This window comes from Pogona vitticeps, chromosome 4 (genome assembly GCF_051106095.1).
Source record: "Pogona vitticeps strain Pit_001003342236 chromosome 4, PviZW2.1, whole genome shotgun sequence".
NCBI classification, from domain to species: Eukaryota; Metazoa; Chordata; class Lepidosauria; order Squamata; family Agamidae; genus Pogona; species Pogona vitticeps.
The window spans coordinates 77,234,390-77,252,932 of record NC_135786.1 but is presented as its reverse complement, the minus strand read 5'-3'; the positions used below and the strand labels follow the sequence as shown (position 1 = coordinate 77,252,932).

Below are 18,543 nucleotides of genomic sequence, written 5' to 3'. Positions count from 1 at the left end.
GTTTTTCCTTTACATTCAGAAGTACCTTATCTAATGGTGTCTGTTCCTTACAAAAGCCATTGTTTTATCTCTTGTGTACCTTGAATCTATTTGCGTTTTTGTCCACCAGTCGAGTATTATTAAATTGTTTATTGTCTTTTTCTTTTTGATGGGAAAGCATGCCACCCTAGATTTAAATCATGTTCTTCTCCACTCCTTTATCCATACTAGAGCACAAGCTTTATAATATAAAAACCAATCTGGAAGTCCAAAGCCTGCTCTTTGTTTTGCGTCATGAAGTGCTTTGATTTTTATTCTAGTTTTTTTCCCCTTGCCAGACAAAATTCATTTTTTGCGTGAGTTCTTGAAGTATTAACTCTTTTGTAAAAACTGGTATTGTCTGAAAAAGAAATATCATTTTAGATAGTGCATTCATCTTCACAGCTGCAATCCTCCCCATAAATGATAACTGAAATGTTGACGATTTTCCAAATTGTCCCAATTAGTTTAATGTAATTGTCTTTTATCAAGGTGCTTGGGGTTTTTTTGTAATCTGAATTCCTAGGTATTTAACTTTTTTTTCCTCTTTAAAGCCTGTTATTTCTACTAGATTTTGGATCTCTTCTTTTCTCATATTTTTGGTTAGAATTTGGGTTTTTTGTTTATTTACCTTTAGTCCAGATACTTCTCCAAAGACTTTTATTGTCTCTGTTAATTTTCTCATTGAATTCGTCGGACCCTCTAGATCAGGGGTTCCCAACCCCATCTGCAGCCCGGTGCCAGACCATGGCCATGGCAGAACTGGGTCGTGGAAACAGATCTCCCACCCCCTGCCTGCACGGGTGCTCCGCTCCTCCACGAGCGCACCCTGCCCCTCCATGTGTGCTCACCCTGCCCATCCATGAGTGTGCCCCACCCACCTGTGAATGTGGGGGTGCCCCGCCCCCGAGCATGGGCCCCACCCCCAAGCGGTCCGCGGTTCAGAAAAGGTTGGGGACCAGCGCTCTAGATAAAAGACCATATTATCTGGAAACGCTTGTATTTTATATTCTTCCCCTCTTGCTTTGAATCCTTTTATATCTGTTTTCTGTCTAATTTGTTGTAATAGTATTTCAGTAAATAGTACAAACAGATAATGGACATCATCTTGTTCCTTTTTGTATTCTTATATCCCGTGCGAATTCACAATTTATTCTGATCTTTGCTTTCTGTTGTTTATAGTCCTTATTGCCTCAACAAATGGTGCAATTATTGCCTACATATTTTTGCCCACAAAAACTAAATTCTCAAACTTTACTTTTTCCTTTCTCATTTCTTTTTGAGAAAATAAAATCTCATAATGCATAATGTCACTCCAGTGAGATTTTTAAAGGCTATGCAGTGATATTATGGATGTCTTCATAAATGCAAGGGTAGGACTTTGACATACCATTATGATTATTGCTGCTGGTTGTGCTGTCCTCTTTCTCTGAGTGGCTAGTACTACTGTTAGAAGTTGTAGGAGGAGGGGATGGTGCTCGGCTGGATGCAGCACTTTCACTTTCATCTAGAAGACGATCCATATAATCCCTTAAAATAAAAAGAAAACATACAGTATACACCTCAGAACAGATAAGTTAACAACTGATAATGTTAAAATAAAACAAATCTGACTCATAAGCCCCTGCTAATCACTAAAAACAATCTGTTTTGATAGTGTGCACCATCTAATACAAGCAGAGTGCACGGTTGTACTTGCACACTGCTCTGCTCTCATATGTCAGCAGGTAGCGCATTGCTACAGAATAATGTATTTTGTTCACTGCTTGGTGGCGGTGCAATCAACTGTGCAATCATTCTTTGTATCTTGCCTGCCTTGGCTTCTCTTCACTATGAGGTGCTTGAAGCAAAAACAAACAAACAAATCCTTATATACCACCCCATATCACTTTAAGCACTTTCTGGGCAGCTTACAAGTTAATTATGCAGGCTACACATTGTGTGCCTCCCCCCTCGGCGAGCTGTGTACTCATTTTACTGACCTCGGAAGGATAGAAGGCTGAGTCAACCTTGAGTCAGCTACCTGGGACTGAACCTCGGATCATGAGTGCAGTTTTGGCTGCAGTACAGCAGTTAAACCAGCTCGTATATCTGTGAGCCCTGTTCCCATCACTAGCTTTCCAGCTAGTTCCGTTCCTGTGGCCCCAGAGATGGGGCTCCTACACCATCAGACTGCTTCTAACAGAGAATGCCCACATGCCCACCATGAAGACAGGTATATGGAAATCCTTTTTCCAGATATTCATGCCTTCCCCAAATGTCTGGTCTCCTTTCCTTCAGCTCTTCTTGACATTGGCACTGCCACTGCTGCTTCCTTTGCCAGCATCAGTTCTGGGTCAGCATGGGCTCTCCTGACCTCCCTCCAGTCTTTCCCTTTCTCTCTCCCCAGTAGGATGGTCAGGGAGGGAGTTTGGGATGCTCACATTTCTCCCCTCTCTCTTAGCGACTCAGAATTGAACCAAAACCACCCTCCAGGACTCTTCCTTATAAATGTAGTCCCACTTCCCTGGGGCTTCTGGTTTCTTTTCTGGGGAGTCTTCTCCCCAGAACATCTTTGATCACTCCTCCTGGGCGTCCCCTCAAGCTCCTTTGCCCAGGTCTTCCTCTCCTTCTCTGCTCTACTCTACTCCCCTTTCCCCCAGTTCATTCATTGTATCCTTCACTACTTCCCAGGGGGCTCTGGTTGCTGCTCCTTCATTTCCTTGGTTTCACATCCAGTCTCTCCCTTAGTTAGCTTCTGCAGGCATTCTGCCTCCACTGGCAGCAAGGTGGATTTTACAGATGCCATCTGCTATGGGTAAACCAGTTCTCTCCTTTCCTCTAGGGGTTGATCCCCAGAGCTGAAATCACCATGAGAGCTTTGATCTGGGTCCCACTCTGGTGAGAGTGTCAAGTGTCAGTGCCAACTTCTCTATACTTAGAATGGTGAGACACCTCAGAAAACACTGTTGTGGATGGGGCAGAAGACGTGGGCCCAGCATTAAAGCACAATGGCTTGATGATGGGCATTTATGGTCCTGTCCTCTTCATGCAGACTAAATTTAGATATGAATTTTCTTTTGCTGCTTAACAGGGAAACATCTATTTCTCTGCTGATTTTTTAGCACATATCAGAATGAAAAAGATGCCATGAAAACGGTACAGCTTACGTTACGCCAGGATGCAGGTTGTACTTCTTTTTACCAAATCGGGTCTGCTGAGCAAAGAAGTCATATCGTTCTGATTTTTTCCACATGTAATAAAATGCCACACATTCTCCAACAGATCTTGTTCGTACCTGCAAAAAAAGTGAGCCAAATACTTCTATCTGCTTTCTACATAAAAGCTACAAGAGTACAACCTTTCAAGAATCAAAGATGCAATATATATATATAGAGAGAGAGTGTGTGTACAAACACACACTCTGGATAGGTGAATCAGAGGATATATACTGCAAACGTCAGCGAGATTAATGTTGTGATTAATGTGGCAACACATTTTAAAGGGCCCTTTCGAATTTACCTAGCAGCGCTGACTGCATTCAAAGGATAGGCACCCCCACTGTAATTACACAGAACCCAGAACATCTGCAAAGCATCATTCCATTGCATTGTTGGAAAATTAAAAAGGCTGTTTGAGTAGAAGGGGGAAAGGGTAAGGCAGAATAGGCAACAGTGGTAGGAACCACTATGGCTCTTGGGCTTTGGTAATTGTGCTATCACTACTGACTTTAACCTTGGCCAAAGTTAACCAAATTCACTGCTTCAACCAGGCATGAAAATGGTTCCATCAAAACTTAGCCCTGACCATGATTCAAGTTTGTGCAAACATAATGCGTATATCAAATTAGCAGGAAAACTACCATATATACTCGAGTATAAGCCGACGCGAATATAAGCCAAGGCACCCAAGTTTACCACAAAAAACTGGGAAAACTTATTGACTCGAGTATAAGCCGAGGGTGGAAAATGCAGCAGCTAGTGATACATTTCAAAAATAAAAATAGACACCAATAAAATTACATTAATTGAGGCATCAGTAGGTTAATGTTTTTGAAGATATTGCCCTTCTGAGCTGCGGGACACACTTCACTGCCTGTGGAGGGAGGACTCATACCGAATGCTGCACTTATTTACTGTTCTACTGCTGCATAACAAGATGGAGGGTGATGGAGGATGGAGGAGGGTACATAGAATATGCAGAAGGAGGATGGGAGTGTTCTGGAAGCTGAAATGTAGTGTACTTAACCTGGGTCATCAGACCACCCACAGAGGCTGCAGGCACCCATAGATGAGCAGGGGAGTCCGGAGAACACCCGCACTGCAGGGGAGAACATGTAATTTTGACACTGACTTGAGTATAAGCTGAGCGGGGGTGTGTGCTTTTTCTGCAAAAAAATTGTGCTGAAAAACTAGGCTTATACTTGAGTATATACAGGAATTGAAGGGAAGGGGGAGGTAAAATACTGCATTTCCTGCAAATTAATCTAGGGTTGAAAAGAAGTAAAATACTACATCTGTTGTGTGAGGCCTGAGACCCTCCATGATCACAAGCGATATTTCAATGCCACACCATCACATAAGATTACAAGGAAATGATCTAGTCTTCATTACACTTATGCTGGACTGTCATCACCCACTGAAAACACATCTTCTGAAATGGAGTAGTTGGAAGTATTAGGAGAGTAATCTGTTTAATGCCTTTTAACATTATAAATACAAAATTTAATATTCATACACAATTACTTGACTACAAGTAAAACAGATAGTGAAACCAGCTTCCAAACCTCTTAAATAACCAAGGTTCCCAGTTTGTGGTCATTTATTTGTAATTCTGCTTTTAATAATTATTCAATTCACTAACCTTATTTGCTTGAATTAAATGAAAATCTTTTCCATAAGCTTTCAATCCTTGTTCAAAATTCCTACATTCTTCTTCTGTCCAGACAGATAGTTCCTCTAGATTGAAGGAATACAAAATGCATATTCATGAGAAACAAGACCTGCTTCAGCACACTCTTTCCCAAGCACTCCTTTTTTGGACATGTCGAATACACTTTCCACCTTCACTCTGTAAGTGAAAGGTGCTTATCTGTCCCACTGTGTCTAGGCTGGGCTACAGATACCACTACAGAATGGATGAGAGGAAATGATGAAAAAAAGGTGGCAAGACAAGTTTTTTTAATGCATCTTGATAGCAGCTAGTACACTTAGTCTTATGGCTTTCTCTTCAAAACATTACAAGATCCTTTGACAATATGACCCAACTGTTTCATTTCCAGTTGCTAACAAGGGAGCACAAATGCTATCTGCCTCTTCGTAATTGGAAGTTTTTTTTTCTCAATTTAGATCACATCTGCTTGTTAAAATGCATTTGCCTATGTGTCTATGACAGTAATATACAAATGTCTCAAAATAATGTAGACAATTTCTTAAGTGTCCACAGATACATTGATATATCTACTCATAATACAGGCTATGGGTTTGAGACAGATCTTTTTTTATATGCACTTAGTTCCAAGAAAAACACCATGTCCTGACCTCAGTCTGTGTTTTCTATTACAAAGAAAATGAAAATAGGGATGAAGAAATGGTAATATTTACACTCCATTATTATTTTGAGATGTTCCTTATATATTTCTAATTCAGTAAAATACCAAAACTAAATATGGCTACTGTAACAAAAAAGCCACCCAACTGTATGTATATATCATAAAAAGTATGCATAAGAGTTGGACACTCACAAACATTGAAAAGAAACAATTGTTAGATTTCATAGAACTGGCTGGAAGATGGAATGTGCAGTATATTAAAGGGATCTCAAATAAGAAATAGGCATGTAAACCGTCCAAACTTACAGTAAATATTATCCTACAAATATTTTAAAATGTATACATACCTCGGGCTGCTTTTACATTAAATCTCAACCTTCTTAGTGCCTCTTCTGTGTCAAAATTGCATTTTACTAATTCATATAAAGCCTATGGGGAAAAAGAAGAAAGTCTGTAATATGAGCTTCCAAAGTTTCTCAACTGTTGCCTTAAAAACAACAACAATTTCTTATTCTTAATCTAATATTAAATCAAAGATAGATCTTTTTGAGGTCTGAAATTCTAAATCCAATACTCAAAATATTGGGTCAGATACAGTGGGGTCTTGACTTAAGAACGGCTCTAGTTAAGAACATTTTGACTTAAGAACCACTCTCACAGGAAAATATTGACTTGACTTACATACTTAGATTTGAGTTAAGAACTGAAAAAAACCCACGTGGGAGGCAGGGAAAGTGCAAAATTTGAACTTTCAGTTAACTGTTGGCCAGTGAAAAGGGTGCCTGTCTGCTTCCTCACTCCTCCCAGCATTTAGAGAGTGGCTTGGGAGACAGTCTTCGGACTGCCTGGTACTGTACTGCCTGGACTGTATTTTCCCTGCCTTCCCTGAACCTTTCTTGACCTAAGAAAAAAAAAAGAAACAAAATATCCCCCTCTAGCGGTTGAAGGCAGAATAGCAGCTTCCCATTAGTTTCTATGGACCGAAAAGAGCAGATACGGATCAAATGGTTCTCAATGCATTCCTATGGGAAATGCAGATTTGACCTGAGAACTTTTTGACTTGAGAACCGCCTTCCAATACGGATTAAGTTCTCAAGTCAAGACCCCACTGTACCAAGTTTTATTCTGCCTGGTAGGAGTGTCCTCAAGTACAATTCCATCATAATGGTCTTGATGGTTGAAAGAGTGGGATGTGATTTCTGCCAATTCCATCAGCTTTGCAGCCCACAGTACTACCTTCCAATATCATTCTGTATGGCCCACTATCTCTCTGAAACAGATTTTCATGGAACACATGGACCTTCAGGTGAAGATTTCTTCCTGCCCTGTTCAGCTGGCAAGAAATTTCTGCTGGATCAAAAACCTCCAGTTGATAGAAGAACTTCTTCCATCTGTAGGAGAATGACTGCTAAATCTAACCCTAAAATTGGAATTTGTCATGCAATTCAGTCAAGCAGTGATAATTAACATGCACCTGAAGAAATAAAAGTTATTTTACTACCACCAAAACCTCTAGAAATGATTTATACCTGTTCATTGTCTTTAATATGAGATCCTTCAGGAATTGCATCTATTCCTCTTTCATCTCCGGTTCGTCTAGAAGCTTCATTAAGGAAGTCAATCACTTTATCTTCAGTCAAGTAATCTGGGTTCCATAACAACTGGTCATCATTTTCATACACTAAAATTCAAGGGCAATTATGCATTGATTAACAATACGTATGCACGAAAGATACACAAAGAAATATCTAAAAAATTTTGTTTCAATTTAGTTCTAAACCAGTTATTTTTGACTATTCACTCAAAACCCAACCAAAGCAGATCAAATTTCCTTACTATAACATTTACTGAAACACATTCTAGACGGTTTTAATTCACTAAAGCTACTTTTAATGAATTAAAACCACCACTTTTAATTCATTAAAACTCATATCCAAGTAAATATATGCTATAGATCTGAACACACCTCTTTGACAATAATTTTACCACTGGCCCAATCTTGAGCAATGTGGAAGACCTAGACCAGTGGTTCCCAACCTTGGGTCCCCAATGTTCTTGGATTACATATCCCAGAAGCCTATACCACTAGCTGTGTTGACCAGGATTTCTGGGAATACAGTGGTGCCTCGCTTAACGATTTTAATTGGTTCAAAAAAAATCGCTATGTGAAAACATCGTTAAGCGAAACACCATTTCCCATAGAGATGCATTGAAAACCGGATAATCCGTTCCAATTGGAACGGATTACCATCCTTAAGCGAAAATCCCCATAGGAAAAAACGTTAAGTGAAACCCATTGAAATGCATTGAAGCCTATTTCAATGGGGGAAAAAAAATTCACAAAGACTCAGAACAAAGCCAAATTAACGAAGGTTTTATTAGGTGCACTAACGATTCCAAGCATTTTAAACATTTTTTTAAACATTTTAGAATATTTTAAAAATAGCAAAAACGGGGCTGTAAAAAAACGTTAAGCGAAACAAGGGGACCTAAACTGTCATCGTTAAGCGAAGCATGGTCCCAAAATCGTTAAGCAAAAATCGCCCATAGGTAAAATCGTTAAGTGAAGCGCAAGATTGCTCCGAAAAAGCCATCATTAAGTGAATTTTTCATTGTACGAAGCAATCGTTAAGCGAGGCACCACTGTAGTCCAGATTCTACTTGGAAGGAACTGGCTAGGTTAGCTCCAGCAACTAATCCTTTTGCAAAACATATGGGCAGAATTTGGTTGAAATTGGAATCTTGATCATAAACTCATTTACCTTGAAATGGAATCTTGATCCCTAAGTGTTTACCTTGAAATAAGTCCCACTGAATTCAATATTTGTTTGTTATGCTTATATTCTGCCACTCCTCCAGTTAGTTTGTTGGTAGACACTGTTCTCTGTCTCACTACTCTAACCTTACAAGAATCTTGTGTGGTAGGCTGGCTGAGTAACAATGATTGGCCCAACATCACCTACTGAGTTTCATGGCTTAGTATAGATTATACTCTGCATTTTGCAAGTTCTAGTCCAACTACTACACTAATATCAAACTTACTGCTGAGCAGACATGCATAGTTTATGTTGTAAAGCTGCAAAAGTTGAAGTATTTGTTTCTACTAATACAATGGTTTATAGAATATTGGAGACATTAGAGTACACATGTACAATTAGGATGCTGTACAAAATTTTACTAAGGGGACTTGTGTTTTAATGGGGGGGAAACCCAAGAAAAAAGGCTCTTCTTTTTATTTAAACTTTCCTTGTTTAATTGATTTTTAAAAAACTGTTACAGTAGTGCCTCGCTAGACGATGATAATCCGTTCCACTGAAATCTAGCGAAAAGCATTTCCCCATTGGAATGCATTGAAACCTGTTTAATGCATTCCAATGGGGAAGAATCATCGCTGTCTAGCGAAGATTGGCCATAGGAAAGCCGCTTTGCGAACCACCGATCAGCTGTTTAAATCTCTGTCTTGCGAAGCTTAGGTCCCGAAAACACCTGTTTGCTCACTTATAAAGCCCTTCACGGTTTGAGATCCTGTTACTTTTCAGAGTGTCTTTTCCCAGGATTATCCACCAGACCTTTCCAGGCAATGCTCCTCTGGATGGCTACACTAAAGGAGGCCAGGAAATCATCATAAAAAACAGGCCTTCTTAACTGTGGCACCAACCTTTTGGAACTGGTTCCCAATCAAACTGTGCCTAACCCCCTCTGCCCAACTTTTAAGAGGTTGCTTGAAGATAGTGCTCTTCAGAGAGGATTTTGCATGCAACTTCACCTAATTTTTTTTGCCTTGTGCCCTGCCATCATAATATGGAAACACTGCACTGTCGTGCTTTGATGGCCGATTTATTTTTTTATTTTGATTCATTTTATGATTTTCATTGCTGCTTTTGTTATGGCTTGTTTTTTTTAATTCTGTTAGCCGCCCATTACACTAATTAATTAATTAAATAAAATAATAAATTAACTTAAGTTTTCCACACAATAGGTTTTGATTCGTCAAGATAAAAATCCAGTATGCTTTCAGCCAGAGTCTCATTATTAATTTGATATGGTCAAATAATTGGATATAGCACTTCATCTAAGAAATTCATACGACAAATACTGCACTATTGCTCTACTACAATAAGTTAAAAAACTTACCTCTCTCATTCTCTTTGTATTTAGATATACCCACTGGAATTTCAGCTTGAAACATGGAGCCCACCATAATTTCCTATTTTGGAAAAAAAATCAACACATTCTTATGTGAAATACATAAGAATGTGGTCGCACTTCTGTATAATAAAAATAGTTTTGCTGACATAATTAATGACTAAATTTTCATGCAATGATAAGCTAGAATTCTCTGAAACATTGCTTATCTTTCACTAATGCATATTGCCTAATCAGTCCTGCTTGGCTTTTTCACCACAAGGAAGAGCTAAAGAAACCAGGAACTTGGAAGCAAGGAAAGTTTTATTCTCTGCTCAATATCAGCTCCTGGCTTGTTGTTTCCAAAGAAACCAAGAAACAAAATTACAAATTGTTTAGAGTCTGGCTCCTGGAGAAATCTACAAACCAGGAATGCTGGTTCAGACATATGGTCTGAAATCCTCTTGCATAAATATGCAAGATTAAATGCTGATGTCATTATCCTCCTGTGAAGTTACTCTTAATTTACTTTAATTTAATGCTTTCCATCCCCCATAGAATCTGAAGGTCCCTAGAGGCAACTTTTAATCTGGGGAAGCCTTTGCGAGTCTCAAAACTGGGGGAGGTAGAGCCTTTAATATCCAAATAAAATGCTGCTGGATCATCACAGCCAAGATCAGAATCATCTATGATGATTTTCAGATCAAGCATTAAAGCACTTCTTCATACACACTGAGATTCTCAAGGCCTTCATTACGTCAGAAAGGATTGCTGGGGAGCTTCAGGACCTGAAACTGGGGAAGAAAGGAAGCTTTAAATTAAATTAAATTATATACGGTGGACTGATGAATTGAAATGCAAGAAAGCAAAGTGGCTGTCCAACGAGGCCTTACAAATAGCAGAGAAGAGAAGGGAAACAAAATGCAAGGGAGATAAGGAAAATTACAGAAAATTGAATGCAGACTTCCAAAGAATAGCAAGGAGACACAAGAGGGCCTTCTTAAATGAACAATGCAAAGAAATAGAGGAATGTAATAGAAAAGGAAAAACCAGAGATCTGTTCAGGAAAATTGGAGATATTAAAGGAACATTTTGTGCAAAGATGAACATGATAAAGGACAAAAATGGTAGGGACCTCACAGAAGCAAAAGACATCAAGAAGAGGTGGCAAGAATACACAGAGGAACTATACCAGAAAGATTTGGATATCCCAGACAACCCAGATAGTGTGGTTGCTGACAGAGCCAGACATCCTGGAGAGTGAAGTCAAGTGGGCCTTAGAACGCTTGTCTAACAACAAGGCCACTAGAGGTGATGGCATCCCAGTGGAACTATTTAAAATCTTAAAGGATGACGCTGTTAAAGTACCACATTCAATATGCCAGCAAGTTTGGAAAACTCAACAGTGGCCAGAGGACTGGAAAAGATCAGTCGACATCCCAATCCCAGAGAAGGGCAGTGCCAAAGAATGCTCCAACTACCGTACAATTGCACTCATTTCCCACGCTAGCAAGGTTATGCTCAAAATCCTCCAAGGCAGGCTTCAGCAGTATGTGGACCAAGAATTCCCAGAAGTACAAGCTGGATTTTGAAGGGGCAGAGGAACTAGGGACCAAATTGCTAATATGCGCTGGATTATGGAGAAAGCCAGAGAGTTCCAGAAAAACATCTACAGTGGTGCCTCGCACAACGAGTGCCTCACACAACGATGAATTCACACAACAATGCCTTTTTCTGTCAAATTTGCTGCCTCACACAGCGATGTTTCCTATGGGGGATTTTCACACAACGGTCTCCCTTTTCGCTCCTGTAAAAGTGTCTTACAATGTTTGGACGCTGTTTTAAATGATTGCAATGGTTAGTCCACCTCCTGAAACCTATGCAAACTGATTTTGGTGTTGTTCTGACACTTCGTTAATTTATGATGATTTTCTGAATTTTCTCCATTGGAAACCATTGGATGGTCTGTCTAATGGTTTCCAATGGAAAAAACAAAAAATCATCATAAATTAACGAAGTGTCAGAACAACACCAAAATCAGTTTGCATAGGTTTCAGGAGGTGGACTAACCATTGCAATCATTTAAAACAGCTTCCAAACATTGTAAGACACTTTTACAGGAGCGAAAAGGGAGGTCGGGAAGAACTTTAAAAGGCAAACGGAGATCAAAGAGCCCTTTCCCGATCTCCGTTTTCGCTCCTGTAAAAGTGTCTTACAATGTTTGGAAGCTGTTTTAAATTATTGCAATGGTTAGTCCACCTCCTGAAACCTATGCAAACTGATTTTGGTGTTGTTCTGACACTTCGTTAATTTATGATGATTTTTTGTTTTTTTCCATTAGAAACCATTGGATGGTCTGTCTAATGGTTTCCAATGGAAAAAACAAAAAATCACCATAAATTAACGAAGTGTCAGAACAACACCAAAATCAGTTTGCATAGGTTTCAGGAGGTGGACTAACCATTGCAATTATTTAAAACAGCTTCCAAACATTGTAAGACACTTTTACAGGAGCGAAAAAGGACTTCGCAAAGGCATTGAAATGTATTGAGTCGGCTTCAATACATTCCAATATAGGAAACATTGTTTCACTCAACGATGTTTCCTATGGGGATTTTCACTGAACGATGGCAATCCGTTCCAATTGGAACGGATTAACCGGTTTTCAATGCATTCCTATGAGAAATGGTGTTTCACAGAACGATGTTTCACACAACGTTGATTTTTTTGGAACCAATTAACATCGTTGTGTGAGGCACCACTGTACTTCTGCTTCATTGACAATGCAAAAGCCTTTGACTGTGTGAACCACAGCAAACTATGGCAAGTCCTTAAAGAAATGGGAGTGCCTGATCACCTTATCTACCTCCTGAGAAACCTATATGTGGGACAAGAAGCAACAGCTAGAACTGGATATGGAAACACTGATTGGTTCAAAATTGGGAAAGGAGTACGACAAGGTTGTATATTGTCCCCCTGCTTAACTTATATGCAGAATACATCATGCAAAAGGCCGGACTGGAGGAATCCCAAGCCGGAATTAAGATTGCCGGAAAAAATATCAACAACCTCCGATATGCAGATGATACCACTCTGATGGCAGAAAGTGAGGAGGAATTAAGGAACCTTGTAATGAGGTGAAAGAGGAGAGTGCAAAAAACGGTCTGAAGCTGAACACCAAAAAAACTAAGATCCCATCACCTCCTGGCAAATAGAAGGGGAGGACATGGAGACAGTGACAGATTTAACTTTCTTGGGCTCCGTGATCACTGCAGATGGTGACAGCAGCCCCGAAATTAAAAGACAGCTGCTTCTTGGGAGGAAAGCGATGACAAACCTTGATAACATCTTAAAAAGCAGAGACATCACCTTGCCAACAAAAGTCCGAATAGTCAAAGCTATAGTTTTTCCTGTAGTGATGTATGGAAGTGAGAGCTGGACTGTAAAGAAAGCTGACCACCAAATAATTGATGCTTTTGAATTGTGGTGTTGGAGGAGGCTCTTGAGAGTCCCCTGGACTGCACAGAGAACAAACCTATCCATTCTAAAGGAATTCAACCCTCAGTGCTCACTGGGAGCACAGATCCTGAAGCTGAGGCACCAATACTCTGGCCATCTCATGAGAAGAGAAGACTCCCTGGAAAAGACCCTGATGTTGGGAAAGTGTGAAGGCAGGAGAAGGGGCGACAGAGGGTGAGATGGTTGGACAGTGTCATCGAAGCGACCAACATGAATTTAAACCAACTCCGGGAGGCAGTGGAAGAAAGAGGGCCTGGTGTGCTTTGGTCCATGGGGTCACGAAGAGTTGGACATGACTAAATGACTAAACAAGAACAATGCCAACAGGATGCCAACCAATACTAAGTTCTTGTGTAACAGAGAATTTCCAGTTTGTTTAGCCACTCTCACTAAAGGAAGCCAAGCAGAAGTAATGAAGCAAAGGGCATGAATATGTTCACAACAATAAATCAAGCCTGAGCTATCTCTGGTGACAAAAATGTTGAGACTGGGGCTGTTGTACTTTGGGCACATCAAGAAGGGCGGGATTCTCTGGAAAAGACAATAATGCTGGGAGTAGTGGAAGGCAGTAGGAAAGATGACCAAATACAAGATAGATTGGCTCCCTAAAGCAAGCCATAAGCTTCAGTTTGAAAGCGCTGAGCAGGGCAGTTGAAGAAAGCATCTTTTGGTGACTGCTCCTTCATAGGGTCACTAAGAGTTGGAGGTGCCATATGGCACAAAACAACAATGATAAATCAGGATTCTCCACATATAACAATGGACAAAGCAAGTGTATCCCACCATTAAAGTTTGTAGTTTGATAGTAGAACAGCCATTGCTTCTACTGTCAAACATCTCACTTTAACGAAATAAATGTTCTATACTGAATGTGGGAATCACCTATCAAGTGGCAACAACTCCTTCCTAAAAGCCATTATCTCAGTCAGAAGTATTCATCATATGGCCTTCAGAGTCAGACTAAATAAAGAATGGGGACAACAACAAAAAACGTCATTTTAAATAATCTGTAAGTGATGTAAAATTTCAGATATCAACAACAAAATATATTTCACCTTCCAGCTGCTGTTAACAGCTCAGTACTTAACAGGCTGAGTGGATATGAAGCAAAGAACTCCAGTCCTTCAATATAATCTACTAAAATGAAGGTTGTTTCTCATTTCAGTCTGGGTTAAGAAACTTTCTACAGCTTCAACCCAGGAGTGGGAACAAAAATAATCTAATTTCATAAAAGTTATTTAGGCCTTGTACCTGCAGGCTTGATTGTAGCATATGTAGCCTCTAACATATGTAGTCTGAGGGATAGTAACCTCAAATGCAACCCACAAAAATACATTACCAAAGGCTCTTACATCTTAGAAATTGGCTGAGATGATCCCTTGGCTAAAGCAACTTTAAGAATTTAAAATGTTCACAGATACTTTATTGAAAATGTTCTTTTACTAACATGCATATGGTCACTTGTATTATGGACATATGTGCTGATATACCTTCTTCAGAACACTCTACTTACCTTTTTCCAGTCTTCTGAAGGAATGTAGTCTTCGTCGTCTTCAGACTCCTCTTCTATTTCACTATCTATGTAACAAATTAACAAACTTTTAAAAAACTATCCTGAATAATATTCCTTCAAAAAAAAAAAAGAAAAAAAAAGAAAAAAGGATATCTTAGAGACAGATTTCTCAAAGCCAAATATGGTTGGTTAATTGAACAATGAATTATGACATCACAACCAAATCTATGTGACTAATTGTGGCACAGATCTCCTTACTGAGTAAATACAAAGAACTGAATCAAGGGTAGACCAACCATTCTTACTGAGAAAATCACTCCAGGTAGCAGAGTATGGGAACCACAAATTGACCACCCTCATCCTACAACTCCCAAAAGTGGGAACCCTCAAAATGGAGGGATATGAAAAGAGGCACGGGTGAGGACAGCCACCTTTGAGAGCCAGGACGTATGAGAGCAAGCAGGGATGGAAATATCTGACTCCAAACTGAACTGGATTTCTGGCAGTGGTAGTAATGCTGGAGCTACGGTATTTTTCCTCTTCCTCTGCCTTTGGCAAGAGGCCAACTCCAGTTCCTTCTCTGCCAAACTTGAGGAGATGCTCCCACTACGACTACATTGTCCTGCTCTGTCCCAACTCTCAGGATTGCCAAGTTTTACTTTAATGATGTCACTGTGCTCCCTTTGTGTTCTGACATATTTATTTATTATTCAACTTGAATACCGCCCCATAATGCATGCACTCTGTGGGAGGTTCATAACATATTAAAATCACATAAAATAAGAAAAATTAAAATACCACACAATAAAAACCATAAATAGATAACCCCCTGTCCCTAGCTAAAAACCTATCTTTATATAGAATTAAATAAATTAGAACAGATTTGAACATCTCAGGTAGAAAAAAGCATAAGAAAAATGTGGCTTTAAATAATACTGTTTTTACTAACATCTTAAAAACTGAGAGGGAAGGTCCTGAAGAACCTGTTAGATGTCTGTTCCAAAGAGAAAGGGCCATGTCTGAAAAAGCACAGTTCCTAGTATTAACACTTTTGGCCTCCTTAGGTGTCACTATTTTTAACATTATGGACTGTGAGGAGTGGGTGGGATGTTTTGTAGGAGACGTCTGAACAAGTATTGAGGCCCTAAACTGTTAAGGTCTTTATAGATATTAATCAGCACCTTGAATAGAGCATGGAAACAAACAGGAAGCCAATGAAGGCATGCCAAGACTCAATATACTGTATGTGTTCATATCTGCTGCTACCCATGATCAATCTGGCTGCCACATTTTGGACCTACTCAAATTTCCATGCAAACTTCAAAGGCAACTCTACTTAGAGAGCATTACAGTAGTCTATTTTAGAGATTATCAACACATAAATTACCATAGTTTCTCTTCTCCAAAGTTGATGAAAAGCACTCTTGGACACAGCAGACATTTGCACCTCTGTAAACAGCTGGGTCTAAGAATACACCCATGATGTGAACCTGATCTTCCATGGGAGTGTAACTCCATCACGGTCAGGTAAATATCCCTCTAACTGATCTAACAATCCTCCCATCAGTAGGATTTCTGTCTGATCTGCACTCAGTTTCAGTTTATTGGCCCTCGCCCAGTCCATTATTGATGCTGGACAGTGCTCAAGGACATGAATTGCATCACCTCCAGATGAAGAAAGGAGAGAGAGAGAGCTGCGTGTCATCCACATATTGATGACAGCAAACTCCAAATCTCCGTATGACTTCCCCCAGAGACTTCATATAGATATTGAAAAGCACTGAGGAAAGGGCTAATCTCTGAGTGATCCCACAGCAGAAGTTCCAAGAGATGGACATAGCCTTCCCAAGCTGTACCATCTGAGATTAGCCCTCAAGGAGTGACTGGAAGCACAGAAAAATCATGCCTCCAGTCCTTCCTTGAGGACCAAGCAATCCCACATAATTTTAAAACTGAGAACTCATATTTGCTCTGTAATTTTGCAATTCTATATTCTATAAAATTACTAAATTTTCTCTGAATTTTTTTATAAAGCAAAAACTCAGAAATATACTATGTTGCCTTCCAATTACAAAAAAGAGCTAATCTCATTCATCACATGAGAATATTTAAAGATCATAGAATGCTGAACTGCAAACATTGCCAAAAATGTTAAAAATGTGGTTAGATGATAGGACCTAAAAACACATACTTGCATCAAAGTATTTACAGCGCCGTGGACGAATTATCTCCTGTACCACAGATGGTGCTGGATCATCATTAGAGGACTGTGTCTCATCCTCTTGACCTGATGAATCCTTTATGGCCTCCTCCTTACAAATAACAAAGAAAAGCAATTATTTTTATTATTTCTACCTGCCTTTCTTAAAAGACACAAAATAAGTAATATAAAATAATACTTACTATAACAATAAAAAGACACCTTAACACAGCATCCAAATTTTAAAAAGAGTAAAGGTTAGGCCACTAAGAACATACAAAATAAATTGAAAAAAACAGTGGTTTTTTAAATCAATGTTGAAATACTTGAAGATATCCAAATAAAGTATTTCAATGTCATTACAAAAAGGTCCTTTTTCACCACTGGATCTTATACTGTATAAGGAAAAAACCAAAAATGGGGCCTCTGATGCCAATCTTAACTAACCATCAAATTTATTATGTGAAAGCAAAGCATTCTTTTAATGCTGGTAAAAGGCAGCCCATGTCATCATCATCAGTATTTGAATATCTAAGAAGAGCGTAAGATCAAGGAGGACTCAAAGATAGCATGCACCAGAGCCTCTGTTGTACTCCTCTGGTCCAAGCCTCAACTGATGACAGATAACAGTTTGAGAACTTTCCTCCCTCCCTCTTACAATACTTCAGCCCAAACTTCTGGACTGCCTGTCCTAGCAAATTTATAAAGACATGTCCTATACACCTCAAAAATTAACACTTTGTGGTATCCCACAATGTTCAGTGTCACAAGGGGAAAAAATCTCTCAGCAACACCTTCTGAGACCTTCTATGAAAGAGCGAACTCACTGAGTCACAATGTCCCAAAACATCATCTACTTCAGACAAGTCAGAAAGGTAGTACAACTGATTATATCAAAATACACTGAGGTCAAGGAGAATCATCATGGTTATAATCCTCCTGTACCTTTTGTGGTGAAAGTAGCTGACAAAGCTTTATCTGTTCCAAAACTGAGCAAGAAACAAAGTATATGAACACAGAGAGATAATCAGTCTCACCCAGGAACACCTGGAACGGAAATGTTAAAGTATGCTTGAAAAGCTTGCCCAAGTAAGGGAGATTTAACACAGGGTGGTATACACAGGCTGAATCCAACCTTTTTCTCCCAAGAGAAGTCACACCATGGGTGCAAAAACTATGTCTTTGCTCACATGAAGACTAATTACTCCTGAGACACAGAGAAAAAGAACTGCCTAGATCACACTAATAAATTATAAGACAGGAAAATGTAAAAACAACAGATAGACCAAAAACTGTTAAGTACCCTCTTCATGTCATCAAGAAGAACAAGCTTAAAGGTATCCACTGCAACATCTATGAAAAATCAGCAACCAATGTCTTCCAAAAGCTTAAGATCACAAACAAGGTTTATGGGGTCTGGCACCAGGTTCAGGCACAACTCATCATGCTATTAAATAACTACATAGACAAGCAGATGAAGATCCTTTAGTTCTAATTGAATGAGCTCTGGATAGGGCCAGAACAGGAAACTTCATCAGGTGGTAGCAGATATGAATAGTCTCAGCCACCTGTTTGAATAAGAACAGCAAAGAAAATTATGTGGCCCTTAATAAAAGAGAAACAAACATAAAATGTGGT

The 18,543-nt window shown here is 39.3% G+C and overlaps 1 protein-coding gene across 5 annotated transcripts in view; it reads right to left on the bottom strand.

The window, feature by feature from the left end:
• The window catches only part of MIER1 (MIER1 transcriptional regulator), a 56,202-nt gene that overhangs the window by 5,954 nt on the left and 31,705 nt on the right, over window positions 1-18,543 (bottom strand). For all 5 annotated transcript variants that reach the window (XM_072997787.2, XM_020806092.3, XM_072997784.2 and 2 more), the window contains 8 exons: window positions 16,897-17,017; window positions 14,706-14,770; window positions 9,683-9,755; window positions 7,078-7,229; window positions 5,896-5,977; window positions 4,861-4,955; window positions 3,168-3,295; window positions 1,409-1,548 (listed from right to left, as the gene is read on the bottom strand). In XM_072997787.2, the coding sequence (XP_072853888.2) occupies window positions 1,409-1,548; window positions 3,168-3,295; window positions 4,861-4,955; window positions 5,896-5,977; window positions 7,078-7,229; window positions 9,683-9,755; window positions 14,706-14,770; window positions 16,897-17,017 (856 nt within the window). The remainder of the gene's footprint in view (window positions 1-1,408; window positions 1,549-3,167; window positions 3,296-4,860; window positions 4,956-5,895; window positions 5,978-7,077; window positions 7,230-9,682; window positions 9,756-14,705; window positions 14,771-16,896; window positions 17,018-18,543) is intronic.